A 19,788-nucleotide genomic window follows, 5' to 3' on the forward strand; every position below is an offset into this window, starting at 1 on the left:
TTGTTTTTTAAAAATCCTTCCAGTAGCACCTTAGAGGTCAACTAAGTTTGTTATAGGTATGAGCTTTCGTGTGCATGCACACTTCTTCAGATACCTACGTCAGACCAACACGGCTATCTACCTGTAACTAGTGCTTTTTGTTTGTATCTGATGCTGGCTGCTGAGTGTCAGATGGCCTAGAGCAGGGGTGTCAAACTCAAATTCATCGGGGGCCGCATCAGCAGTTTGGTCACCCTCAAAGGGCCGGTTGTATCTGTAGGACTATGTGTCCACTCTTTATTATCATAAATTATTGTCACTGCATTCAATTATTACTTTTTTTGTAATAATGTAAGTAATAACTAGCTCTGAAAGCAGAAACATAGTCAGAATAATGGCAAGTAGATATTCAAATGTACAATTATTGTACAATTTATTGAAAAATGATTTTTGGTAACTGCACTGGGTGGTGGAGGCTCGCTAAGGTTTCATGCAGGACCTTTGCAGAGCTACTGGTACCTGGGGTCCTTCTGCATGCAGGACAGATGTTCTGCCAGTGAGCCACCACCCTTCACCAAAGGGACTGGCTGAGGTTGACTCACTGGAGCTGCTCTCCTGGTTCCAGGGTTTAAAGGCCAGAAGTATAAAGCAGCATCCTATGTTTCTGAGGAGAGAGAGAGGGAGGGGAGAGGAGGGGAGGGAGGGAGGGAGGAAGGAAGGAAGAAAGGAAGAAAAGAGGGAGTGGGAGGGAGAGAGGAAGGAAGGAAGGAAAGAGGGGAGAGAAAGAAGAATAGGAAAGAAGGAAGGGAATAAAGAAGGAAAGAAAAAGAAACGTAGAGAAAACAGAGATAAAGAAGGGAGGAAGGAGAGGGAAAGAAAGAATAAGAACGAGAGAGAGGAAGAAAGAAAGGGAAGCGGGGGTCGCCGCCTTGATTCAGCGCCAGAAAAGAGTGCGAAGGGACCCAGAGGCCGCTCCGGCCGCCTTTCTACCCCCCCCCCCAGGCCCCAGCTGTTTGTCGGCGCTTTGTCGACACGGCGCTTCAGCAGCAAGGTCCCGCTGGCTGGGGCACTCGGCGGGCCACATGACGAGGTCTGGCGGGCCGGATTTGGCCCCCGGGCCTTGAGTTTGACACCCGTGGCCTAGAGAGACCTTTGGCCTGACTCCATAGGATTGCTGCTGTGCTCTTCTAAAGAATTAATGAGATAGTGAGGGGCATTTATCCTGAACACTGACATTCGATTAAAATAATGCTGTAGAATGCAGGTTGTCATGCAGAACATCTAAAGTTTGGACCCTCTAAAGGGAATTTGAGGAGGGAAAACCCTGAGTTTCTGAATATAAGGTTTCATTTTAGCCCTGTAATTTCCTTGATAGCCATATAAACATCAATGGAAATCAATTGCTGCTTAAGTTCTGTAGCCAAGTACAGTACTGTAAATCTGGTTTGTTCTACTCAGAATTTCAGAGGCCTGTGCCTCCCCTTTCCTTGTGACTGGGCTATGGTTTATTCTCCAAATTCTTTCAGCTTGGTTTTTGTTGCCTCCTGTTGATTTCCCTAGCAGATGAAGTGTTAATGCCCTGCATGCCAGTTATTCTCCTCCCCCTATAACCAATTCTTGTGGTCAATCTGCTGGAATTATCATTTGAAGGGTTTCAGGGGGTGTTTTAGCTCAAGGGATTTGCACCACTGGCATTAGACTAAATGAATTGTGGCTTTTAAGGGCCTGTGAAATAACAAGGAATAAAAGTGCTTCCCCTTCCTTCCACATGGAGAATCTGTTCTTGGGGACCATCTATAAATTCTCTTATGCTTTTAAAGGCGTTTTTCCATCCATTTTCCCTTGTCACTATGCACTATATTAACAAGTGGCCAATTTTTCATTTCTCACAACTCACCCATTGACTGCCTTCTTGCAGCAGGGGAAGCCAGGGCTGCAGGGCTGTTGTAGCTTAATGGGCAATGTGCTGGTGCTTGTTGGAGGGCGCCTGCTGTGCTCCTCCCCTGGTGGGAGTGGGAGAAATGGACCAGGAAGCTGCCATTAAAACTAAGCTACATACCTGTGATGGCCATATCCAGTACCCTGCCCCACCAAAGGTGGGTTCCTGCTGCTGCTACTTTTCCTCACGTCTTCTTGTGGTGAGGTGGGAGGTACTTGTGCAACTCTGGCACCGCCGTAGGCATCTCCCGCCCCCCCCCCCGCTCGTTATCTGTGCACACCCAAGCCCTAACTTTAATATTATTTTGTATAAGGCTTTCTCAGTATATGTGTCACTTCACAGAATAACATAAGCAAAAGAAGATGGGTCCCTGCCTCAAAGAGCATACAATTCAATACTGAGGCAAAGCACAAAGCAGGGTTGGGGCGGGGAGGCCTGTCCTTCAAACTCTGCTAACATATTTATTTTTGGTATATAATTTATCTCAGTATGATTTTACAGCATACTTAAAGCAAAAAAAAATACAAAATAAATACAGTATACCTATTAAAGTACCAAATAACAATAAATGCAACACGCAAGTAAAATAGCAAAGTTAAAAACTTCATTTCCAATGTTTCAAAATATAAAATGCATTGAGGAATAAAGAGGTTGGGCACCAGGCAAGCTTCCTCAAGGTGAGCCCAGAGCCCTCTCCTTTGCTGCCCCCTGAATTGCACCTACCGGTAGTAATGATGGCTAGCCTGCCTTGCTAGCAACCAAACCACGGGTGGCTAAAGCTGTCTGTTTTTTTGGTTTTAATCTGCTCTCTCCTGATCTCTTACCTTCTGAAATGGTAAAAGATGCTGCCTGTTTTTGTTTCCCAATAAATATTCAAACAAAAGTTTGAAACCCACCTGGGGGCAAGAGGAGTGGAAGATGTGTGCAGAGTTTGCTTCTGTTCCTACACAGGCACATTCTGTCCTCTTTCAATGCATTTCTTCCAGGCCAGGCCAGAGTATGTATTGCTAGCAGTCCTAGAGGATGACCGAAAAATGCTTGCGCTGCTGCCAGGACACTCTGTGCACACTGTAGACCAGGATCTGCATTCCATAACCTGTATGTCAGGTTCTGAGAAAACAGTTGAGCAACCAAGTTGCTTTTTCGAAACCATTTCAAAACTTCTCTGCCTCCTCTAAGTGCTCCTTGTAGGTGATTTAATTGTTCTCACCACCACCACCACCAATAACCACTAGCACACAAATGACGCCTCTCTCAAGGACCTTTTGGCATAAGTTGTATGTTGACAAACAGCCAAAGATACATTTAGATCACCAGTAAGTAAGTAAGTTTGTTAAAAAAACAATTCTCTGCCGCCTTGTTGCATTTAAAGGAAGCCAGTCCTGAACATGTAGTGAGGATTGCTTGGTTAAAATTGATTTAGGAAAAATAATACTGCCACTTGTTTCCTTCTTTAAAGCCTTTAGTGGGCCTCTAAATCAAAGCTATTCACTTTCACTAGAAACTGGGAAGGAGGAGGAGACTCCTTTATATCTCTGGCTGCAGTGCTGGGGGGCTGTAGGGGGGACTGTAGAATGTGTTGTGATCTTCAGCCAGGAATTCCCATAGAGAAGAGGTGGCTGTCTGTTCATTAGCTGTCAAGGGATAATGCTATGCTGAGTTTTGTTGTTACTGTTGTTCAGCTCTTTAAAAGCCCTCGTGTGCCACCTCCCTCCCCACCCCACCCTCCACTCTTTACTCCCTTTTGCTTGGTGGGGCGCTTTGCTCTGCAGTGTCACAGCACTTTATCAATACATAGAATTGTCTGAACGTCTCAAATGTCTGAATATTTTCTATGGTAATGTTAGTAATGTCATAAAGGGCTCTGTTATCGCTCTTCCCCTCCCTCCCAAGCAACCTTTAGATGAAATGTGGAAATTAAGTTTAAAAAAAGGTTGTTTTTAATATGAAATAGGCTTCCATTGTGGCAATAGCCAATCCTGCCCTGCAAATGTTCCTTTTTTCTTGCTGAGGCTTGCAGGCTTTGTGCCCAGAAGTTTCTTTACAAGTCCTTTAAGAGCAAAAAGTACATTTTATCTTTCATTTTTTGTTTCTCTAATATATACACAGGTTTAACTTGGAGGCAAACAGCGTAGAAACCCATATTGCATCCATGTTTGGGAAAAGATAGTTACTGCAGACAAGAGGGGATCAAACACTGACAAGAAGATGAGTATGTTAAAACCGAGTGGGCTTAAGGCCCCCACCAAAATCAGCAAACCTGGAGGTGCATTACAGAAAATAGCTGCATCAGCTGCTCCTGGTAAGGAAGATGAGTGATGTGGCTTTTCCTTTTTTAACATCTTCTGATAAAAATGTAATGCTGCACATTTCTGGTGCATGCTTAATTTTTAATAGCTGCCATGTAGGGGGGTGAATTTCCGAAGATGTTTTGCAAAAACAGGAGTCAATTGGATGTTTGGTTGTGGGGGGGGGTTCTCCCAGCTCCCCTCCAAACCTTTGGAACATGATAGCCTCTCATTTCACAGGGAGGTGGTGGTGATGGTGGGGGGGTTGACCTCCAGCCAACACTGCATTATACTGACCTAACTCTATAACCTGGTCCTTATTGGTCTGACGGGACTAGAAACTCTGATTAGGTGATGTGACCAAAGTGTGGATACAAAAGCAGACATACATAGCTGCAGAATAAATATGTCTGACTCTCTGCTGTGTTTGGTTCTAGCCCCGCCAGAAAAGACAGCAGCCTGTGAGAAGACACCAACTGCACCCACTTCAGAAGCACAGGATGAGTTTGTGGATGACTTCAGAATCGGGGAGCGTGTTTGGGTCAATGGGAATAAGCCTGGTTTTATCCAGTTCCTGGGAGAAACACAATTTGCTCCTGGACAGTGGGCAGGGATTGTTTTGGACGAACCCATTGGCAAGAATGATGGCTCTGTGGCTGGAGTTCGGTATTTCCAGTGCGAGCCTCAAAGGGGAATTTTTACGAGACCCTCTAAGCTAACACGGAACGTAGTCACTGAGGATGAAGCCAATGGTACGCAGGCCTCTTCTGCTTCCCGGGCAACTTCGCCAACCTCTGTGTCAGCTGCTAGCCTCGTGTCTTCACCTTCTGCAGCAGTGCACCTGCCCACCACAGGTATTCCCCACAAAACATCTCCTCCTACTACTAAGGAACTCCCCACTTCTCAAATTACCAATCTTTCCAAAACGGCAAGCGAATCCATATCAAACCTTTCTGAAGCTGGCTCTCTGAAGAAAGGAGAAAGAGAACTCAAAATGGGAGACAGAGTTTTGGTAAGTTTGTTTTATTTCCATTTCCACTAACCAACAAACTGTGCCTCCACGTCAAGCTGCCTATTCACTGCAATCATTGTTGGAAGCTTTCCTCTGTAGGCCATCAAGAGCTGAGGCAGGTGGCTGCTGGGGAGAGAGACTTCTGGGTGGCGGAGGCTGCGGGCAAATTGCTGTGTTGCCTACCCAGAGTGGATTGCCAGGGGCCAACTCTCTTGTTTAAGGCTCACATGAAGATCTTTTAATTTATGGAAGATTTTTCTCATATATAATGAAACAGCTATCTGTGGCCTTTTAGAAGTGGATGGGATATTTCTAATGTATTTCTCTTTCTTCTTGGTTTTAATGTATCTATTGTCTGTTTATTTGATTGTAAGTCACATTGGGCTGGACTGGATAACATAAAATGACTAACACATTGAATTAATAAATAATAATATTGCGGTATTGTGCTTTATTATCTTGTTAGCTGCACTGAAAATATATATTGAATGGTAAAATATATTCATCAGAATAATACTAATAATTAATAATGCAAGTCTATATTTATTAGACTATATGGTGGCTGAAGTATAGGTTTTTTTCTGGATTATGTGGAGGCATGCTTCACTTTCATTCCAAAGAAAGGTACTGTATAGTGTAGCTTAAAGAGCTTTTGCATGAATCAAGGCATACCCATCTGATTGGATGTAAGCAAGCCCAGAGCAGTGGCAAAGGAGGCAGCCTCCACAAAGGGCAGGCAATTAAGCAACGTATCTTTGTCAGGAGAGACTGCATGATACCAAATGCAGATATGGCAGGACCACCTGCCTGTCCAGCAGAGGCTGGTTGGAAGGAAGTAGGATCATGCAGCAGGGCAAAATCTTTGGGTGGTGGCTCCTGCTCAGAGTAGATCAGTTGAAATTAATGGAGATGACTCACATCTCCACTAAGCAGCAAAACTGCTTTGCATAGGTCTAGCATTGGACACAACCCTTTGGGCTCTCAGGGACCTTTTGAGAGTTGAAACAACTTACTTGCAGCAGCGCACAGTTTGAGAATTGCAATCTAGTGCCTTCCCAGCATTTCACATCTTGTAGCTAAAAAGTAGGGTTCAGATGATTCTGTGGCTAAATTGCAGGGATTTAATCAAACCATAGAAGTCCCTAGAATTAAACCAAAGGTAGAAGGACCATAAGTCTATGGAGTGTAACTCACTAGTTCAGAAACTTGTCAGAACAAAGTCTTTTCCTGGGTCTTAAAAGTTTCCCCCGCTCTCATTCAATATCCTGTGACCCAGACATTCTCCAGCTGCATTTGCTGTTCATGCTTGTGGGCAGTTAAGGCCAATTGGTGTTGGCAGTTGCTGGGGAAGACCAGCCCATGACCTGATGCTGCAAGTCTGAATGGCGTTCTTCCTCAAGGCAACAGAAATGCTATTGGTCTTGCCCTGTTGAAGCAAAAAGCTCATTACCTCGCACGCACTGACAGCAGGAACATTACATGAACTCTGTCTACGGTACTTCTTGTTACTTTCTTAGACAAGTTAAGTGACTCCGTTTGTCTGCTTGTCACAGCTCTGCAGACCTGGCAGTTACTCCCCAAAAGGCACAACTTAATCTGAGACCTGTTAGATACAAGTAGATGTTTTGACTGGGCTGTCAACAAGGAAGAACAATCTGGAAAGCCTTTGGGGGCCTGTCATTTGTGAATCATTTTGGTTTTCATGCTCATCATGGCCTTGCCCTGCCAAAAGCAGTAAGGAATCCATCCTGTCTAGAATTACGGCTTTTGTTGATATAGGCTCTTGTGATGGCACTGTATTTTAGAATGGAAGTAAGTGGGTTTGAAATGAGAATTTTAATGTCTGAATTTTAACACATGTATAACCTGAGGAAGAAAAAAATCCAGTTCAATCATTGAAAGTGATCCTATACATATCTGCTCAGAAGTAAGCCCCATAAAGGTCAATAGGATTGTCTGCTACCAGGTAAAAGTGTGTAGGATTGCAGCCTTAAGTCCAGTTTCCCACTGATACTACTACATAGATATCCTAACCAGTATCCAGTATCCATGGGGTCACGAAGAGTCGGACACGACTAAACGACTAAACAACAACAACAGTTATCCTAACCAGTGGTGTAAATCTGATCATTTTAATTTGCAGTTAAATTGCTACATTATTTAGAATAGCATACTTTGTTTAATTTTTTGAGATAACATGATTTCTTTATTAGTTTTCAGTAAGAAAATAGTTTTCACTGCTTTGATGGATCAGTTTGCTGGTTAGCTTTATTATTTGAGCTCCCTCCCCACCAGAGCAACTTTTTTATCTCCTATTTGTAATCTTTAACTTGTGGTAGTAGCTGTACTCTCTATTTCTTGGTGATCCCGCGTGGTCGAGGAAGATGGTCTTCCATGAACACAGTCTTAGTGGTGTGTCCGTAAATAACTGTGGAGGCCAGTTCTGGATCTGCACATCCTTTCATAGTGTGGACATAGGTTTACAGGTGGGAGTTGATCATGAAGACGATTTGTCAGACGTGCTTTCCTCTTTGCTTGTTTATCCCTTTTGTCCTGAATTCATGCTTCTTCAAAATCCATCACACCTTTTGTAGAGGCTATTCTGCATGGGACTTTTTTTGGGGGGAGGGGCGTTTTGGAAGATGCCTGTGCGCTAATTTGTTTTATGTGTGGAGATAAGTGCACACTGATCCATGCATAGTCTTTGCAGAAAGTCTCTTCTCTGATGGCATGAGTATCACGACGGTTGGTTTTTCCTTACTGCTGCAGCCTTTATGCACATTCACAGCCGTTGTAACATACCACTAGTTATCTTTCCCCTGTTTTGCCGTTGAGGGCTTTTGGGATACTTTTGGGGGACTACTGTTGCTCACACATCTCCCCCCTCTTATAATGAACACAGAGCAAACAGCTCAAAGAGATGGTTCTCATTTTCAGTTTCCATTAAGGAGGATATTTGATGACAGATGTGAGCCTAAGCATTTGTGGCCTTCCTCCGGAATTGGTTCTTGTCGAAGGAAAGAGGGATGCTGCTGACCCAGTTTGGTGAATGTACTTAAGTTCTCTTAAGGTGTGCTTCTGTAGTCAAAATATAGCTCACCTGAAGAGGACCTTGCCTTAAACGGTCACATTGAATATTGTGTAATAAGAGCTATCTTAAATGATCCAGGTACACAAAGGCTGAGTCTGCTTTTAAAAAGTCTGTGGAGGATGTGGCTTTCCTTGTACAGTAAAAGGGTTCTGAGAATATTGTTGCTTCAGGGTGTGTGGAGTTCCAGCCAAGTGATAGAAGATAAGGAGCATAGGAAAGTCAGTGATATGTCTGCTTTTGCATTCAGCAACCAAATGAAGTGTTTGTCCTTCTTAGAAGCGAATGGGCACCCATCTATATATATAAAAATGTAAACTGGCCATGTCTGTTAGTATCCACAATTCACCAAAACCGCTTGACTGATTGCGTTCAAATTTTGACACAATGCCACGTGTGAATATGAGAGCAACCCCGTACCATTTTCAAAGACAGATGTCACACCTCTGCTAGGTAAAAACCCCAAAACCCACGTGTTTCAAAACACACCACTCAGACGAAAATGCGTGCTGGAAAAAGAACCAGGTTGCAAACCAGCGCCCTCTAGCGGCAGCTACACTGGTACTGCACCTATAAAACCTTCCCTCTCAACAGCACCTCGGCTCCCATTTACATACAAGGCCGAAGCCTTTACAGACTAGGCCGAATGGAGGTACTGACTTGCCGGGTTGGGGGAAGGAGGGGATGGGATAGGTCAGGACACAGTGGGACCAGTCACAGGGATGATCCGGGGGTGGGGGGGAGAGGGGGCGTGCTACATCATGGGTCAGGATAGGGTGGGGGGAATCACTGGGATAAGCCGGGGGTGGGGGGAGAAGGGGGGCGGGATACACAGGGTGGGGGGAAACACAGGGATGAGCCACAGCAACGTGTGGCTGGGCCAGCTAGTATTTGATTAAAGCAAATGGAAACAATCTAAAACATTTGCCTTTCCTGCCATTGTATCAGAAGCACTTCAGAGCTTTTGAAAGGAATAACTGTTAATACTGTGTGTTTTTCAACATCTTGTTCAGATGAAGTTTCTGTAGTTTGCAGGAAGAAATGGAACTGGTTTTATTTATGTATGGAGGTGGGGCATCCAAGAAGGGTAATGTGTGGCTCAGAAGATGGTGTGATGGTCCAAAGCAGAAGTTTCCACTTAGGGATGAAAGAGGGATGAGGGAAGTGTGCAGCTATGCACAGGCATTTGATTCCCAAATATATTTTTGGGTAGACCAACTAAGATTTCTTAATATTTTGAAAGGAACTTCTAGCCCTTGTGGTTGCATCTATAAGTTAAGAGTACTGTAAAGGCAAATACTGAAATAAAGGAGCAAGTCAAAGTATCACAATTGGAATTAAGAGCCTAAGAAGAACTCTACTGGATCAAGACAGAGGCATCCTATGGCCAACCAAGTGCCTTGTTTACCTCACTCTATCCTCAAACTCTAGATTAAGGAATTGCTTTTCATTTAAAATGTTATTTCAAGCTCTTATATCACTGTATGAAGACTGAACTGAAGGCTGCCACATTAAGTCTGCAACCAGGCCATAGTGCATACGTACTTCACATAAGGTCTTGTTGCAGAAGCTGGCAGGGCAACAGGGAAATGAACAGTTAAATCATTTTGTGGCTTGTTGGATTTGGATACAGTTCTATGGTCTCTAAACAAGATTACTCATGGTGTAGGATTTACGGTTGTGTCTTGTATGGCTTTGACATAGCTTGATAAAATCTCCCATTCCTACAGATGGGTTCTAAAGCAGAAACTTGTGCTGCCAGATGTTCACAAAATGTTGCAAAGCAGATTTCCTTGCTTGGGTGGGGCTTAAAAGGAAGCAGCTTTTGGTTTTACAGTATTGTGAATTGTTCAGCTCATCTCTCATTTTATTGATCTTCCTCAGAGTATGGATAGATAAGGCAAAGTCCACGTTAAATTTCACAGTTGTCACGCACAGCAAAAAAGGTGGTTTATGTACAGATTAAAATATAATGGAGGTGTGGCAATAGTAACTAAACAGCAGTAACATTTGTACTATAGTATCACATCAAACATACAATTTTTAGATCAGTAATACAGAAAAAATAGCTGTTACAGGATAATTTTGGTAATGTTGAGATTGATGAGTGGCGCTTTTTCTTGTTACATACATTTATTTATTGTTAAATTTGTATAATGCCCCTCACCTGTAGATCTCAGGACAGATCACAACATAAAAATACAAGATAAACACTCGGGAGGCTTAAACCACTGTGTGTGTGTCCGTCCGTCCGTCCGTCCATGCTCTAGTGCTCTAGTATTTATGCATTCATTCGTCATTCTCAGCTCAGTCCATTTTTTACTTTAGATAAAGTTGGTTCTTTGTGAAATTTTGTGAAATGCATCATGCACCAATAAACCCATTTGTTACAGTCTCTGTCTGTAAATCTAGTGTTTTCTTGGTTTAGATGTTTTGCCTGTGCCCTGTTTTCATGCATGGGACTACTGTGGTACCTTGACTTACGAAGACTATCCGTTCTGCGGCCGTCTTTGTAAGTCGAAGTCTTCGGTTGTCGAAGCGCCCGTTCTGCGCATGCGTCGACTGCGCATGCTGCTTCTGCACAGGCGCAAAATGTGCGCGCATGGCGTGCGCAGCGAAAAGACTTTCGGGGTTGTTGACTTTGGAAGTCGAAACCTTCGGAAGTCGAGTCGTTCGGACGTCGAGGTACCACTGTATTTCCAAAAGCCTAGGAAAGGGGCTTCAAATTTCTGAGCTCCCTGGATGCCTGGGATGTAGGGCCAGCCCAAGTCATTTTGGCATCTCAAGCAAACCACAAAATATTGTCTCCTTCCCTGCCAGGGAACAGTGGGTGAGTGAAGATCTACATCAGGAACAAGAGGGAATAAAGATCTACATTGGAATCTGCTGATCCTGTGGATCCTGTCACCTGAGATGGTTGCCTCACCTTGCCTCATGAGTGGGCCGGCCCTGCTAGGATAGTTTTTCTCTCTCGGCCATGTGCACGCTGAACCAGCATTTGAAATTTGGCAGGCGCCAGGCACACTTGGCACCGGACTATCGTCCACTTGCAAGCAAGATGGCACCTGATGTCTCCACCATCAGGAGGAGTATCCCTGGGGATCCTTGGATCATTGCCTTCTTGCATTCTGCATACCACACAGTCAGTTTTGTGTTCTGCAGGTGAAGAATTTTAAAGACACTTGTTTACATTGCTGGGCTTGTTCATGCCATCTGTTCTCATCAGGAAGCCTTTTATGTGCTTGTAGAAAAGAGAGATAAACATCTCCTTCAAGTCCACGTTGTGGAAAATATATGCTACTTTTGAATTTGACAAATGAAGTTTAATCATGGTGTTATCCATGCTTGGGATTAAAAACATGACTGAGCACCAGACTAAACTCTTCCTCTCATCACCCCAGTCTGCAAAACAGTCCCAGTGATTTGCCAGATCAGCTGCTTTGGCTCATTACTATTTTATATCACCCTTTCTGAATTATATGGGGTTGTCATGCTCTGCTAAAAAAAGATTTGGCAGTTCTTCTTATGCTCTTCAATTTTTTAGCACACACCCTCCATTTGAGTGAAGGACACCAATGCAGCTATTTTAATCATGTTGCAACATTGCCCTTGTTTTTGGTAAATTTGTCAAGTGGACTTTTTAGAAAAGGGGAATAATACCAGTAACAATACCAGTAACAATAATAATACTTTAATTGTTTATACCCCACCCATCTGGCTGCATTTCCCTGGTCACTCTGGGCGACTTATGACACATATAAAAACATAGCAAAACATCAAACATTTAAACTTCCCGATACAGGGCTGACTATGTGGTCTGGGACTAAGTTTTCCCATTCAGCAAAACTAAAGCATAAGTAGCATGTCAACCAACAATAGTGTTTTTGAGCTAAATACTAGCAATAGATTATGTTTCGTATTTTTTCTGCAAAAATTGTTGAAATTTAATTGACTCTTTCTGTAATAGTTTCTATGACAGTCATAACAAGCCTTTTGGGCAAATTTGTTATAAGCAGAGGCCCAGCATACAGTATTCCTCCAGGGCATGCTTTGGTCTGAATGCAGCCTCCTGTGGTTTGGGCTCTGGTCTGTTCTTCTAGGGAGCAGGCAGCAATGTTGTGCTGAAGTGTAGACAGGACTGTTAAATTTTCATGAGCCTATCAGATCCTCTTTCCCCCTCCCTGGCCTGCTTGTATTCAGGTTTGTCATAAATTCCTGTTCCATACATTGACCACTTATGTCTTATTATTTCTTAATGTTTAGAGCATAAATTATACCACCCGTATCAAGGGTGAGAAAGCCACAACAACAACAACAACAACAACAACTCCTCATTGATTAAACAAATAAATTTGAGGATTCATATGAGGATCATAGCTGCCAAGTTCTCCCTTTTTTAAAGGGAAATTCCCTTATGCTGAATAGGCTTCCTCGCGAGAAAAGGGAAAACTTGGCAGCTATGGCAGTTTATAACATAAAAACACAAAAATACATAACATAGTAGCAAACTAAAACAATACTCCCCCCCCCAAGCTTAAAATGCCATAGATTGTTTAATTATCCGAAGGCCTGGGAGAAGTTGTAACCTGAATCAAATTGTGCATATAGTAGGTGCTGCAAACACAAAGAGCTCCTTAATTTAACATGTGCACTTTAAAAATAAAACTTTATATTCTTGTGTATAAATTTATTAGAAGCTCTTAGTATTAGGAAAGTTTGTGTTGGTGGGTTGCCCTTCAAATTTCATGTCAAGGTTAAAAGGGCCATTTCTGGTCTATTGTGCTTGTTGCCAGTTGTAAAAGGTAGCTTCCTCTGCCAAAAAAAGAAATGAAATGTCCAAAATAACTAAGCTGAATGAAATATATTTATTTGAGGAACTAGTTACTATTTTGAATTTGAGATGTGCTGAGAATGGCAGTTCCTGACAATTTGTTGTGGATGCATCTGCAGTGGTTCAGGCTTGTCTCAGTTGTGCAAATATACAATGGAAGCTTGAGCTTCCAAATAGGCAAGTGGGCATTTTGCTTCCATCCCTGCAACGGTTTTGTTTCTATGGCACAACAGCTTCTGGAGGCCAAACAATGGTTTACGAAACTTGAATGTAAGCCATGCTTTGCAAACCCACTTCAAACCATGGTTTCTAATTCTGGTTGCTAGTTGATTGAAAACCCGGTTTGCCAGTTTGGTCATCTTGCCAAACCAAGGTGAGCCTTTCAAAAAAATGGTATGGCATCGTGTTTGGAATTGAGCCAGTTACAAGCTTCCACCATGGAGTCTTCTCGTGCTTGCATAATCTGTTGTCAAAGTCTCTGAGGAGTTGTGTGAGGAACAAAGTAACCAATTAGGAAGAATTGTTGGGTGTGCTTTGGAGAATGCATGGTAGTAGGTTAAAAACTAGCTAAATATGAAAATGCAACAGATACATGATTAAAGTATGCAAAGTAATTCTTGTGCTTCCAATTTAGTTTTTGTACTTCTTTATTAAAAGGAAATTTCTTTTGTTAAAAAATCTATCTTTCTTTCTCCTTGCAATCAGGTTGGTGGAACGAAAGCTGGCGTAGTCCGTTTCCTGGGGGAGACTGACTTTGCGAAGGGAGAATGGTGTGGCGTTGAATTAGATGAACCCCTAGGGAAGAATGATGGTGCAGTAGCTGGAACAAGGTTAGTTCAAAATCCAGGAAGCCTTGGGAGGGCATATCACTGTCTCTGTGCTTTCACACGAGGTGAGCCAATTTCTGTCTGTTCCAGTATCCTAGCCAGGGAGCTTGCACTCACTCCACTTCCTACTCAAGAGGAATCTCTTTTTAATCTCAACCGCACATGCATCAAGGAGCGAAATGAGCAGCTACCCACATGGTACTGCTCCAGCTGCAGCTTAGGGAACTTGCTTTCTGTGAGTCACCTTCAAACTCCTATTTTGATAGTGAGCCTTTCCTTTTCCCTTAGTTTTCTTGTTAGTAGACCACCCCCCTCTTTTTCCACCTCTCCCGTTTTGCATCTTGTGTCCCATATTCCCCCATGTCACAGCAAGTAATTTTTTCCATAGATGCGGGGAAGGGGTTGTGTCAAGGGAACATCACCATGGGTGAGAGCTGCCATTTCAGATCATTTGATGGCTTCCCATGCTACAAAAATATATGGCACCCCTTTGGAATAAGCATGCATAAGATGTAGCAGCACAGTAAATGGATGCTAAAGTAAACAGAAAAGAGAAGACTCCCTGGAAAAGACCCTGATGTTGGGAAAGATTGAGGGCACAAGGAGAAGGGGACGACAGAGGACGAGATTGTTGGACAGGTGTTCTCGAAGCCACCAACATGAGTCTGACCAAACTGTGGGAGGCAGTGGAAGACAGGAGTGCCTGGCGTGCTCTGGTCCATGGGGTCACTAAGAGTTGGACATGACTAAACAACAACTACAACAACTACAACAAAGTAAACAGGAACTGATATTTGGCCCAGTTCCTAAAGGAGGTAATACTAGAAACTGTGGGGTTAACAGAATTTTCACAAGGTTTCTTATCTCCTTCCACTGTACAACCATTCCACCTGCCTCCTGCACAGGGGCCATCTGCCCCAGGTGGAAGCATGGGCACTTACTGCTTACCCATTTCCCCCACTCCCCTTTTCTGGTACAAATGGCTTATTCAGTTTTTCTGTATTTCTGTGGCCACACACCATCCCCAAAACTTGCCTCCTGCATGCAGGTCGCTCAGAAGAGTCTCTTAAGAATAGAAGTGTACAAGAGGTTGTGAAAAGTGAAGGAAGGAGGTTAATGAAAAAGCAATGGGAAATAATGGAGATGGGGAAACAATTTAGGAGAGGAATAGAAGCCATATATGACCAACAAACGGCGAGACTTATAATTAATGGAAATTTGACGGATAAGATCTCTATTAATAAAGGGATGAGACAGGGGTGCCCTCTGTCACCCCTACTATTTATATTGGCCTTGGGACCACTTCTTCACCACATTAGAAAAGAAGAAAAGATAAAGGGCATTAAATTAGGAAAGAATACCTATAAGGTCAGAGCATTTGCGGATGACCTGATCATTACAACACAGGACCCAGAGCAAGGAATACCTGAGGCCATAGAACTAATTAAACAATATGGAAAAGTTATGGGGTTGAAAATAAACTACCATAACACTAACATATTGACCAAAAACATATCCAGGGAAGAAAATAAAAAACTCCAAGACATAACAAATATGGAAATAAAAAAGAAAGTAAAATATTTAGGAATTTGGATTTTGAGTAATAACCTAAACTTATACAAAGATAACTATAATAAAGTATGGAAAGAAATAAAAAAGAGTATGGAAACGTGGAATAAACTACATCTAACCCTCTGGGGACGAATCTCGGTAATAAAAATGAATGTTTTATCTAAAATGATGTATTTGTTCCAAACAATACCTATATTGGTGGGAAAGAACTGCTTCAAAGAATGGAAGAGAGACATAACGAGGAGGAACAAACAAAAACTGTTATGGTGAAGTGGGCACAAGATTTCGGGTACAACATACTCATGGAACAATGGGAACAGCTATGGATAACAGATATGAAGTTTACCGCGTGTTACACCCTTAGAGAACATAACATGAAAATGGTCTAGAGGTGGCATCTTCCCCATCAACGACTTGCCAAAATGTATAAGGGGAGAAATCCAATGTGTTGGAGGTGCAAAAAAGAGATGGGATCCTACTCCCATATGTGGTGGACCTGTGGAATGATTAAGGTATATTGGACATCTATGAGGAATTTTAAAAACTGTTCAAAACAACTTTTAAGAAAAAGCCTGAAATATTTTTTATTGGGTATCTTGCCATTAGAGATAAAAAAAGAAATAAGAACACTATTCATGTCTGGTTTGACTGCAGCTAGAGTTCTGGTAGCAAGAAAATGGAAAAGTTAAACACTCCCAACAACCACAGAATGGCAGATTTTGATGATAGAATACCTACAACTAGCGAAATTGACGGGTTGGGTGCGAGGATTGGAGAAATAGAAAGTTTCAAGAGTGGGTTATTTATAAAGAATATTTAAATCTCTATACAGTAGTATCAACAATCCCATATTGTCAGAACTGGAATGATATTTGTAAAGGAAAAATAAAACAAAGTGTCTAAAAGAGGAAAAAGAAGAAGATATAGTAATTTAAAAAAACCTGTGAAAAAATAAGGGTAGAAGTAACAAGGTTGGAAGTATCATATGTTTAAATTTGGATGAAACAACCTGAAAATGACTTAGTTTCTTTTGGTTTTGTTTAATCTTTCTTTATTCTTATGTGTATGAGTTGAAATGTATGGAATTTTTTCTTCCTTTTTAACACATACCTTGTACATCCGTGTACTTTTAAATAATTTTCAATAAAGAACATTTTAAAAAATCATTTAAAATCTTTTTTAAACAACAACAACAACAATAACCTAAAAGGAGTTAAAACAGAATATATATATAAAATCCGCAGAATTAAAAAAACTGTCTCTTCAAGCCGTAACAGAGCAATTGCATTTCTTCATATACTGCTGTAGTCCTATTGACTGAATGGCAGTTTAACATGTAAGCATCTCATTGAATTGCTTCTGACCCGAGGTATTTATGACTAGTGCTGACGTGTGTGTGTGTCTTTCTGAATGTTTGCATGCACAACATGTTTTTACATAATCGAATAGAACTATACATTAGCAATTATGTTTGCCTGTGGAGTATGGCTTTCATTAATGGTGTTCTCCCCTCCCCCGCAGGTACTTCCAGTGCCAGCCCAAATATGGTTTGTTTGCTCCTGTCCATAAAGTTACCAAGATTGGCTTCCCATCAACTACACCGGCAAAAGCCAAGGCAGCGGTCAGGAAAGCCATCCCCATGCCCTCAAGCTTGAAACGCAGCCCAAGTGCCTCTTCCATCAGCTCACTGAGTTCTGTGGCATCATCAGTAAGCAGCAAGCCAAGCCGTACAGGACTAGTAAGCTTACTTTCTGACTGCATGCTTTACAGAGATTGGCATTGCATGTGGCCTGTGCTTGGCTTCTTGGGAAAGACATGGCCCATTTTCCATGGTCCATTTTCTTCTGTTTTGTCTTCGCTTAAAGCATGCATGAAAAGAATCTTAGCTAGCCCTGGAGAATAGAAGAGTTAGATTATTTTTAAGCTCGTAGACTTAAGGTTTAACTCAAACTAACAGTTGCTACCTAAAATAAGAAAGATGCATATGCTTTAATTATGAAACAAATGGGTTTCTGAATAACCTGCCTGGGATCTACACTATAAGTCCCCCAGGAATGCATTTTGTGGTAAAACTGGGCAGAAAGCAATTCCCGCTGGAGCCAGTAGGGCTTACTTCCAAGTAACAGACCTAGGCTGCAGTCTTCAATGCACTTATTAGCCAGTTAAGTCCTTTTGGACAACTGGACTCAGATACTTTTCAGTTCTGTACCTCCTTACTTTAAAGAGAAATTATTGGTGTACTATATATATATATATATATATATATATAGAGAGAGAGAGAGAGAGAGAGAGAGAGATGTGTGTGTGTGAATGGTGTGTCTTTTTCATTTTCTTTTTTGTATTTCCACACACTTATTTTCAGCACAAACAGTTTTTTCTCTTTGTTACAGTAATCATGGTTATATGTAATTTTCCAGTTGCTGAGTATTCAAGTCTGAAGTATTTTTGTAGGCTAAAGCCTCTTTCTTTAGTTTCCAAACCATGCTATCTTATAAGATCTGGACACAAGAAAAGTGTAGAGTTCGTATTACCGTAGGTTAAAATCTTATATGCTGTATATAAAATGCTTAACCTTCATATCTAACTTTTAATATTCTAACCTTAGGTCACCTGCAGCAAATGGAAATTTGCAGCTCTGCCAATTAGTTTATAAAGGTAATAAAGGTAAAGGGACCATTAGGTCCAGTCGTGACCGACTCTGGGGTTGCGGCGCTCATCTTGCTTTACTGGCTGAGGGAGCCGGCGTACAGCTTCCAGGTCATGTGGCCAGCATGACAAAGCCGCTTCTGGCGAACCAGAGCAGCACACGGAAACGCCGTTTACCTTCTCGGCGGAGTGGTACCTATTTATCTACTTGCACTTTGAGGTGCTGGGACCGAGCAATGAGAGCTCACCCCGTCACAGGGATTCGAACCGCCGACCTTCTGATCGGCAAGCCCTAGGCTCTGTGGTTTAACCCACAGCGCCAGCCGCGTCCATCCTATAATTAGTTAATACTGATGTATTAAAATTAGGCCAAACATCACAGAAAGTTTCAGAAAGTTTTGTTTTTGTTTCATATGACCATTCAAATGACCATTTTTAATAACTTGGTAACAATGATCTATGGCAGTTCGTTTTTCCATGCCAGCTATTAGAACAGATGGTATTGACAACATTTGGTTTTTAAAAAACCATTAGAATCAATATATTTTGGTTAGGATGGGTAGAATTGTTAATAGAACTAGCATTTAGCTATTCGGCAAAGTGAATGTGACAAAAAATGTGAGATTTAATAAAAGGGTAGGTGCTGCCTAATCATAAATAATTCCTTGCTTCTCTGATTCAGTATCTGCTGGGATTTGTGGTGATGGAATCCCTCTTTGCAGTGTCTTCTGAACAAGGGGCAACTGTTAACTAATCACAGAGCCTACTGAGTCAATTTGAGCAGATTAATTACAATTTCCATCAGAATCTTTAAAATGGCACTCCAAAAAAATTCTATTTTTTAGTCCATTTAAGATTCCTTCCAATTTTGGTAGGGTAGATTCTTCAATAAAGACAGCAAGAACTGGTGATGCATATTTTCTACCCAGAAGTGGGACCCAAGAATATATTTTTCCACAAGGCATTGGCAAACTGCTTTTTGCTGCATGTGATCCTAGGTTGACTTGAATAAGTGAGAGAATTCTTTGGCTTAACAGGAGGACGCTCTTTATATTTAGCCAGCAGCCATGCCAAAGAATGCTTAGCAGCTTAACAAGCTAATCTGCTCTTGAGGCTCACATCTTAGGTTGAGGCCAGCCCTTTGTTTCCCTTTGAACCCTCTGCTTCCTATCTTCCCCTTGCTGCATTAAGAGTCTAGCTGCACAGGTATGTTTGCTTGCTTTCTTGAACTACTAAAGTGAAAAACTGAACAGGAAAGTAAATACTAGCTTTCTCAGGCAATAATTTCCCTATAAGGTATACCTCACTGAAGCTGATGAGCTGGCGGCCAGGTATCTTCCTCCACCCACTGTCTGGTTACACAGAGTAGGCACACCCTGTGCCAGATCTGCTACTGGTGTGAATGACCCTTGAAGAAGAGCCAGCATGCAGCTATAGCAGTTTTGTAGAGCTGGTTCCACTGGGTACCAACAGCATGCCTGGCCTCCTTGTGTGGCTGTTATGACATCGCTAGCAGAAGACTGGTGCCAATGTCACATCTCTCCACTCCTTCAGCCTCCATCCCAGGGCTAGCACAGCACATTCACACGATGTTATGTTTACACAG

At 42.2% G+C, this 19,788-nt stretch overlaps 1 protein-coding gene across 13 annotated transcripts in view; it reads left to right on the forward strand.

Annotated features, from left to right (window-relative positions):
• Positions 1 to 19,788, forward strand: part of CLIP1 (CAP-Gly domain containing linker protein 1) — a 99,228-nt gene that overhangs the window by 15,385 nt on the left and 64,055 nt on the right. For 12 of the 13 annotated variants that reach the window (XM_060269432.1, XM_035099337.2, XM_060269436.1 and 9 more), the window contains 4 exons: positions 4,028 to 4,220; positions 4,644 to 5,218; positions 13,843 to 13,967; positions 17,058 to 17,274. In XM_060269432.1, coding sequence (XP_060125415.1) covers positions 4,127 to 4,220; positions 4,644 to 5,218; positions 13,843 to 13,967; positions 17,058 to 17,274 — 1,011 coding nt within the window. In that variant the 5' untranslated portion in view covers positions 4,028 to 4,126. Of the gene's footprint in view, positions 1 to 812; positions 2,076 to 4,027; positions 4,221 to 4,643; positions 5,219 to 13,842; positions 13,968 to 17,057; positions 17,275 to 19,788 lie in introns of those variants that run through there. The other variant, XM_035099342.2, reaches the window with a different exon arrangement.

This window comes from Zootoca vivipara, chromosome 17 (genome assembly GCF_963506605.1).
Source record: "Zootoca vivipara chromosome 17, rZooViv1.1, whole genome shotgun sequence".
Lineage (NCBI taxonomy): Eukaryota > Metazoa > Chordata > Lepidosauria > Squamata > Lacertidae > Zootoca > Zootoca vivipara.